The sequence below is a fragment of the Dunckerocampus dactyliophorus genome, chromosome 14, assembly GCF_027744805.1.
Source record: "Dunckerocampus dactyliophorus isolate RoL2022-P2 chromosome 14, RoL_Ddac_1.1, whole genome shotgun sequence".
In the NCBI taxonomy this organism is placed as follows: domain Eukaryota; kingdom Metazoa; phylum Chordata; class Actinopteri; order Syngnathiformes; family Syngnathidae; genus Dunckerocampus; species Dunckerocampus dactyliophorus.
In genome coordinates this window covers 4313104-4322173 of record NC_072832.1, presented here as the reverse complement: position 1 = coordinate 4322173, position 9070 = coordinate 4313104, and the positions used below count along the sequence as shown (strand labels likewise).

At 40.5% G+C, this 9070-nt stretch overlaps 1 protein-coding gene across 2 annotated transcripts in view; it reads right to left on the bottom strand.

The window, feature by feature from the left end:
- Positions 1 to 2408: 2408 nt before the first annotated feature.
- camkmt (calmodulin-lysine N-methyltransferase) overlaps positions 2409 to 9070 on the bottom strand; it is a 136905-nt gene continuing 130243 nt past the window's right edge. For both annotated transcript variants that reach the window (XR_008573742.1, XM_054799446.1), the window contains exon 11: positions 2409 to 7584. Coding sequence is in view for 1 of the 2 variants with exons in the window: in XM_054799446.1 (XP_054655421.1) it covers positions 7498 to 7584 (87 nt within the window). In the remaining variant the exon portion in view is untranslated. The remainder of the gene's footprint in view (positions 7585 to 9070) is intronic.

Genomic DNA, 9070 nt, shown 5'->3' with positions numbered 1-9070 from the left:
CATACTTGGGAAGGATTGTGCAGATACATAAAGTTATGTCCGATGACAGGCAGACCCGAGCATGCTTATATACTGTGTACCTGGATATATACTGTATATATATACAGTATTTACACAGAGTATACGTATTCGCATGTTGAATGTGTGTTAGACATGATGTCCTGGCCAGAAGCATCACAGGTCTGCGTTGAAGTCTTTTAAAAGCATCTGAAGGTGTTTGTGTGTTTGTTCAAAACAGATAACATAATAATAAACACAATAATAAAAAGAGTGGCACCATCCCATTCCATTACTGCATTAATCCCACTGAATTTCATCCCCACTTACTCCTCAAATACGTCGCCTGTAATGGAAAACATGATTGTCATCAAGGCCAGCTTGTGGACGCCGGATGTTATACTCTCCCTGTGTGTGTGTGTGTGTGTGTGTGTGTGAGAGAGAGAGAGCGAGGCAGGTAGGAGGTGGAGGGGGGGAGCGTCAGTCCGCACAGTCGATGGCTTTCTCTGTATTAAAAAAAAATAAATAAATAAAATAAGAAAAGAAGAAATGCTCTCGGGGACTTTTCTGCATTCCACTTCATGAGCACAAACAAACGGAGCAAAAAGCCATTCTGGAGGGAAAAGATGGGGGGTGGCGGGGGTGGGGGGGCTGCAGAGGGCAGATAAGGGAAGGGAAGGAAGGATGGATGCAAGCAAACATCACTGAGTGTCTACACTTACTGCATTTTGTTACTTTTTTCTTTTTCACACCATATATACTGTATATACATACACACACACACACACATATATATATACTGTATACACACACACACACACATATATATATGTGTATAGTTTTGGGTTCATTCACATTGTATGACACAAAGTGATGGCCAGGTAACAACATGCAGTAAAATGCGTGTTATTTATTGCACTGAGCAAATGCATTTATGTGGTATTCTATTTTTATTTATTGTAGCTACTGCGTTTTAGTTATTCTACCAACTAAAACTCTACTAACTACTCAACTATTGTGTGATTATGATGTCATTTATTCATTAGCTTTATTTTGTATACATCAAATTATATTTATTCATTTTACTAGCGACGTGTGTGATTTTATTTCACCAATTCAACTGCATTGATGAATTTACCGTACCGTGTTTCTTCTTATGTTTTGTACAAGAAACCTTGAATTTATTAGGACTGAATTCATTTAATTGTACAAAATAAAATTGCGTGCATGTTATTTGTCATTACAAATGATATTTGCTCTGTAAGATATGCTGTATATTATATGTATAAATATGATATCATATTTCATTTCTACGTGTGTTGCGTGCATTACACCAGACAAGAACCGGAATGGCCGAAGATGTTCACTACTTTGTGTACGTAAGATGTCATGTTTTTGTTTTGTTTTGTTTTTGTATAGAATTTAAAAAGAAACAAAGAAACACATGATATCGCCATGATAAAATGATATCATATGACGACACGGAGTAAATGCTTGAATGGTTGCATGCTAATAGACACTGAAAGGAACGTTATCCATCTATCCTCCTCCATTTTGACATCTATGCTTTCTTCCATGGTCCATCCTCTTTTTCCCTTCCGGTTCTTGTTCTCTACCCCTCCGTCTGTCCTCCTGCTCTCCATCTTGACACAGTGCACTGAGCCTAATCGCGGATAATTGGGTGGGAGTGGCGGTGGGCCGGCCCTGTCTTTGTGCGCAAAGGGCAAGTGGTCAAGTTAATGGGGCCCTTGTGTCGAGTCGGGAGCACTCTGCCTCCCTCTCCCTGCGTTCGATCACTCGCCACTCGGCCACTCAGTCACTTTCTTTCGATCCAGTTTCACTTCATGCTGTCTCTTCTTGTTTTCTTTCTTTTTGCCATTTTTTTTGTGTGCCGTCTTCTCTCTCTTGCTCTCTCTGCGGAGTGGTGCATGTAGGGGAGGAGAGCTCTTTAAAATATCAAAAGACAGATCAGGAGGCCTCGTTGGACCCTCCCTTTCTGACAACTCTCCCTCCTCCTTCCTCCGCCTCACTGATAAACAGAAGAGTGAGCCTGCAGGATTAGCTGCTGTGCGCCTCCCTCCCTCCCTTCTTTATCCGTCTCCCTTTTATTCCCGAGGAGGGGAAGACGGTTGGGCTTGATATATGTGTGTGTGTGTGTGTGTGTGTGTGTGTGTTAGCTTGTCTGGCACCAGCTTAGCCTGCAGGAGGCCATTGTGTTTGAAACACAGGCCAAACGCAGCCAATCGCGGCCTGAGGAAACTTTATTATTACATCTGTAAGCGTTTAATGCCGGAGCTCTTGATAAAAAGGACACAAGAGGTGTTAAAAAAAAAGAAGAAAAAACATTAGCGAGAGATTTTTTGGTTGTTTGTGTAAAGCTCCAAGACAAAAAAAAGTCCACAGACGACAAATATGTTGGGATTTATTTTTATTGACCGGAAAACAATGACAAAAAGCGTATGAAGAGCGAGGTAAAACAGCATGAACGCATCCGCTGCAAGAGGCCGTGTTCACACGCATGTGGATACTCAGAACACAGTGGAACCGTTAAGGTCGAACTAAATCTCTTATGAGGTGCTTCTTTTTACACTTGTATACAATTTTTGGGGGATTTAGAAAATTTCCCACAGGAAATAAAGGAAATATAAATAATCCCATCCAGGGCCAACCTGTTGCCATCATAGTAATGCTTTTGTTTATTTTAGAGCTGTCAAAAATAGTGCGATAACGGGGGTAACTAATTCATTTCGTTAATCATGATTTCATTTTTTAGCGCAATTAACGCATACGCATCACGGCAGGCCACGCCTCTCTGTGACCACGACAGCAGGCGGCGCAGTGTAGCTCCCCACAGAGTCTGACGCTCTTTTATGACTTTATTGTGACCTGAACGCATCAACAGCAGTGCAATTCCAACACCACATAGATTACAGTATGCATCTCGCGCTCACGAACACGTCTCTAGTCCGTTCAGCCTCGGAACGACAGAAGCTAACCCGCCGTTGACATTAAAATGTAAAAACAGCACAGCGGAAGATTGAAGATCAGTGAGCCTCCCACTTACCTTCTAAACATTCTGAATCATCACACAAGGTTAAAAAGAAGTTGCCCAACTTTGATACGCGAACGCTGGACACCTTCCGAATCTGCTGGGATACGGAACTGTTCCCACAGGACATGACGGGAATACCAATGATCAGTTCCAGGGTCAAACGGTGGCCACCATAAAACCTTTATTTACCGTTTTGAGTGACATTTTAGCGTTATGGCGACATTTCGTTGTGTAAAAAGAAGTTAAGCGACTCTGACATGGTAACGTTGGATGACTTTACATCTGGAATTTGCTCCACATTCGCGGTCATGAACACACCACAAACCCTCTATTTAAATCATACACGCGTAAAAAACGTCAGGATGCAATGAAACCTCCGGCAGCTCCGCAGGTGTAACACAAAGGTGATTTGCGTTAGCGAGCCTCACGCTTGTCATTTACTAACAGGCACAGGCGTCACACGAGTGTAAAAAGAAGTTGAGCAACTTTCATATGGTAGCGATAACACGATTTAGAATGAGAGCGGAAATATCACCGTCACAAAACCTTTTTTTAACACAAACACAAAAACTTCTTATTTTTTCAGGACATTCTGAAAGGTCAAGGGGCGTGTTTGACTTTACAGGTTCCACTGAATTCTGCTGAAATAATGCTTGCATACGTAAATCCATAAATGATACACACAAACGCAACACCAATAATCCAGAAGTGGCTAAACGTTGCGGGCAGAAAAGGCCGTCACGTGGGGACTGCAACACAAAATGAATATCCTCTTGGTGTGTTGGCACAGTGAAAGGCTGGAAAAGCAGCTTCAACTTTACCCTGAGTGAGTGAATAACTGGATGAATGGATGAATGACTGGATAAATGGATGGTGCCACGCGTGAAAAGGAGGCTCCAAATGGCCCAAAAACTAAATATAACAGTCTACAGCTTAAACAAAGCACTGTGCAAAAGTCCTCCATTGGATGTGCTGCAATGCTAGAAAGACCTTACACTGCAGGGGTGTCTAAAGCGGGGCCCACGGCTGTTTTTTTTATTGGCCCTCAGCACATTCTAAAAACAGAATTTAACAAGAAAGCTAATCAATCCAAATCAGCAGTAATTTTTACAAGAATAAAGTCAAAATATTAAGCAAAAAAGTTGTGGTCTAACAAGAAAAAGTCGTAATTTTGCAAGAATAAGGTTGCAATATTATGAGGAAAAATAACATTAGCATGAAGCTGAAATATTAAAGAAAAATGGTGCGGGTTTTTTTCTTAAAGTTGTTATATTTTGAGAAACAAAACAACGAATAAAGTTAGGAAAATCAGGTAACGTAACACGAATAAAGTCAAAATATTATGGGCATAATTACGAGAACAAAATTTACAAAGAAAATTGAAATAGTTGGAAAATTAAAAAAAATAACAGCAAAGCTGCAATTTAGAATAAAGTTTAAAAAGTTGTATTCTGAAGAGAAAAAAGGTTGCAGTTTTATGACAATAAACTCGTAATATTATGAGGAAAAATATTGTCATTACAGTAGCATAGAGATGAAATATTCAAGAAAAAGTGTTATTTTTTAAAAAGTCGTCATATCACGAGAGGCAAAACAAAATGCAGTTGTCATTTTTGGAATATTAAGCTGGGGAAAAAGCTACAATATGAGAATAAAGTCAAAACCTTACGAGAGTAAAGTCGTAATATTACGAAAAGAAAATTTACGAAGATTATATAAGAAGAAAGTTGAAATGTTTGAAACATTTTCAAAAAACAACAGCCAAAATGGGGGAAAAAGAGCAAAGAGTGGAGTTGATACTAATAATGTGCTTTCCTGTATCCGCACATTTATCCAGATACTCACCAAGCTCATTAAAAGCTCATTAGAACAACAAAGCCGATGGTGGACCTTGCAGTTATCACTACACATGACGTTACGCTGCCGGACTACATCATCTTACGCCTCCTATTTACGAGGCACGCCATGATGTTTTATTGTTACGGTGGGTCTCACAGTGGACGGAGTCAAAGCAAGATGGCGGATGCGGGAGCTGCGTCGCAGCGACAGAGCAGCAGCGGCGCCAGAGATTTGTCACAGTAAGCGCTGGTCCACTTTCACAGCACAAAGATTGCGATGGACCGTCCCGTCATTGCTGCAGTGAGGAACATACACTCACAGGACACTTCTTCAGGCACACCTGCGAACTCCATTAAGAGCCAACACGATTTATGTATTCTTTGCCAAGGTAATAATGTCACTTTTGAGCGTTATTGATTGTGCAGGTGTACCTAACATTGTGGCAGGCGAGGCATCACAGTGAAGTGTTAGGTCCTCATTTAGAAGAAACAGGAGGGAGATGATCTTTTTTCTTCTTTTTGCCAAAGGAAGTGCTGTCATACTGAAAGTTCTAAAAAACATATTGCGTATTTTCCAGACTATAATTTGGACATTTTTCATAGTTTGGCTGGTCCTGCGACTTTTAGTCAGGCGCGACTTTATATGAGTATGTGCGGTCATGGTCCAAATATACGTCTTTGGCCATGGCTGTATAGACTGGGCTGATCTGCTTGTGTTCCATAAAGGCATCTTTGGCACGCCGATATTTGTGGACATGACTGAACATACAATTTAAAATGGTTTTAAATGTTAATTCATCCTGACTGACATGAACATGTTTGTTCTTGGTCTTGAATTGAAAAAAAGTAAAAGTCCACATAAATGTGAGCTAGTCCACTGTGACTTATATATTTTTTCCTTATGACAACAAGTACGGGAGCCCATAGGCCTATATATACAGCAGTTTTATTTATAGGGAAAAACCCAATACAGATATCAACCGATATGACCTTTTTATGTCATTATCAGGCCAATAATATTGGTGGGCCGATATTATCGAACATCCGTAAAAATAATCCATCCATCCATCCATCCATCTTCTGCCTATCCGAAGTAGGGAAGCCCAGACTTGCCTCTCCCTGGCTACTTTGTCGAGCTCCTCAAGGTGGATCCCGAGGTGTTCCCAGGCCAGCTGATAGATGTAGTCAGTCCAACGTGTCCTGGGTCTTCCCTGAGGCCCCCTACCGGTCAGATGTGCCCTGACCGGGAGGCATCTTGACCAGAGGCCCGAGTCACCTCGTCTGGCTCCTCTCAATGCGGAGCAGTAGCGGTTCTACTCCGAGTTTCTTCCGGATGACAGCGCTTCTCACCTCATCTCTAAGGAAGAGCCCAGCCACCCTACAGAGAAAACTTTTTTCCGACGCTCGTATCCGCAATCTAGTCCTGTCAGTCACTACCCACAGCTCATGACCACAGGTGAGGGTGGGAACGTGCATCGACCGGTAAATTGAGAGCTTTGCCTTTCTGCTCAGCTCGGATCGATGCGGAGTCTGCATCACTGCAATCCGCTTGACGATCATGCGTTCTCATGTCAAATTATTAACTTGTCAACATTTTAGGTCAACTTATTCTTAACATGCACTGATAGAAATAAATGGTGAACGGTCTTTCACTTGTACAGCGCTTTTCCACCTCCAAGGCACTCAAAGCACTTCAACACTGCCAGCACATTTACCCACTGATGGCGCAGCATCAGGAGCAACTGGGGGTTCAGTATCTTGCCCAAGGACACTTCGACACGATCACGAGAAGACGGAGGATCGAACCTGCAATCTTCAGGTTGAGAGATGACCACTCTATCACCTGAGCCATGCCGCCCCGATAAATGCCATTTTTACTCTGCATCTTGATCACTAAAGTCACCAAAAACGGATCACTGAGTGGGGCATTCCCGTGTGGGTTTTTTTGTCTCACGTTTTGTGATTTTATTTCATGTTAATGTATTATTTTACCAACTGTACTGTACTATCAAGTCTACACATATGACCCCGTGTTCCCTGAACTTGTCAACGTGCTTCATCTCTGTTGGGCTTCCTGTTGGGGGGGTTATAGTGCAACCTCTGTGACACATAAGGCACAACAATGACGGGAAACTAAACTAGCGCTGAGGCTAAAAGGGGCAAGTGGCAAAGTGACGCAGAGTTTCCATGGAGACGTCACCTCATATGTTCTTAGCAGGGAGCTCCAGCTGACAGGAAAACTGGAAAATGGCTGATGAGGCAATGGGAGGAGGACAGGATGAAGAGTTTGGACAGTGATGAGTAAAGGGCTAAACACACACGGATGTACAGCATAGGCAGGTGACACAGTGGTCAAATCGTGTACTTGCAGCCATGCCCAAGTACATACAAACGCTGGAAAATGTTCCTTATTTCAAAACAATACAGTTATTAAATATGACTGGGTTATTCATAACAGGCCGCACGTGTATGCAGAAGATCGTCCCACAATGTGCTAGTGTAGTGACTGATATGGACCACTAGTGGATCACAGTGTTGAAAAGATGCCACCCACTGCTGTCACCCTCCTCACCGTGTGTACGGCTGAGGAGGCCACATTGGATGATGTTTTTACTGCGCTTGAGGTCCTTTGGTGAGCGTGATGAGCACAGGGTAGTGGATGTTCTCGTCGTATGCATCTTTGCCTTCCTGCAGCATCTGGAGAAAACACAGGAGAATTAGCAAAACATGTAATATTGATGATTTTAAACCAATATATTATCTACACGTGTGTTTGCCTTAAACCAGGGGAGTCCTAACGTTTTCCAGCAAGGGCCACATCATGAAAAATGAAAGGATGCAAGGGCCCCTTTGATATTTTGTGAAGCCGCACATGTCCTGTAGACGTTTTATACTGCATATTTCAAGACAAAGCTGCATCTCACTTTTCTGAAGTGAAAAAACACATTAGTGTCAACTTTGGTCTTTGCTCTTTTTTTTCCCAAATTTTTGCTGTTTTTTTAATTTTCAAAACATTTCTTGGTAAAGTTTCTTGTCGTAAAATTCCCACAATTTTTTGACTTTATTCCTATTATGTTATAAGTTTTTCCCCAAACGAATTTTCCAAAAACTAAAACTTTGTTTTGTTTTGTTTGCTTCTCATAATATTACAACTTTGAAAAAAACAATAGCATATTTTTCCTTTAATATTTCAACTCTGTGCAAATAAATTACATTATTTTTCACATAATATTACCAGTTTATTTTTCTCTGGTTAGAATATGACTTTTTTCTCTTAATTTTTGGACTTTATTCTTATAAAATTATAGCCGTTTTTTTCCATTTCTGCATTTCTGGTATTTTCTCATTTTTATTTTCAAACTATTTAATCTTTTTTCTTGTAAATTTTCTTTTCTTAATATTTTGACTTTATCCTTGTAAGAACCTAATAACTTTTTCCACAACCTAAGGTTTATTCTATTCCTTGTCTTGTTTGTTTCTCATAATATTATGACTTTAAAAAAACACCTCTTTTTTCTTTATTATTTAAACTCTATGCTGCTAAAATGACGTTATTTTCCCCCATAATATTATGACGTTATCCTTGTAAAATTAGGACTTTTTATTGTTAGATTACAACTTTTTTCTCTTAATATATTGACTTTATTCTTATTAGATTAGTACTGATTGTTGTTGTTGCTGTTGTTATTTTTTTTTACATTAGATTTTTAGAATGTGCTGCGGGCCGCAAATGGCCCCAAGGCCATACTTTGGACACCTCTGCCTAAAACCTTGTATTGTTTCTGTGTTACTATGGATGCGGGTTAACTTACACGTCATTTAACTTACATACTTTACACATGTATGACAGTTTTGCATCCCCTATGATACAAAAGTGACTTTTTGTTGATGTTGTAGTCATCATATTTGTCCCTAGAGTGTGTTTATGAGCACTAAAACGTGAGAAAAATCAATCATCTCCCTCACTTGTTTGCTCCACTTTTGAGACAATGCCTTTTTGTTTTTATGAAAGTTTGTGACAAGCAAGCTGAACAGAGAAGTCATTGAAATACTTCAAGAAAATAAATCAAATGATAAAGTCGTACATTCACCAAGATGAAATAAAAATCAACAAATTACCATAATAGTCACAGCCAAACCAGCAGCAATACAGAGCACAGGGAATGTGCAAAACAACAAACTG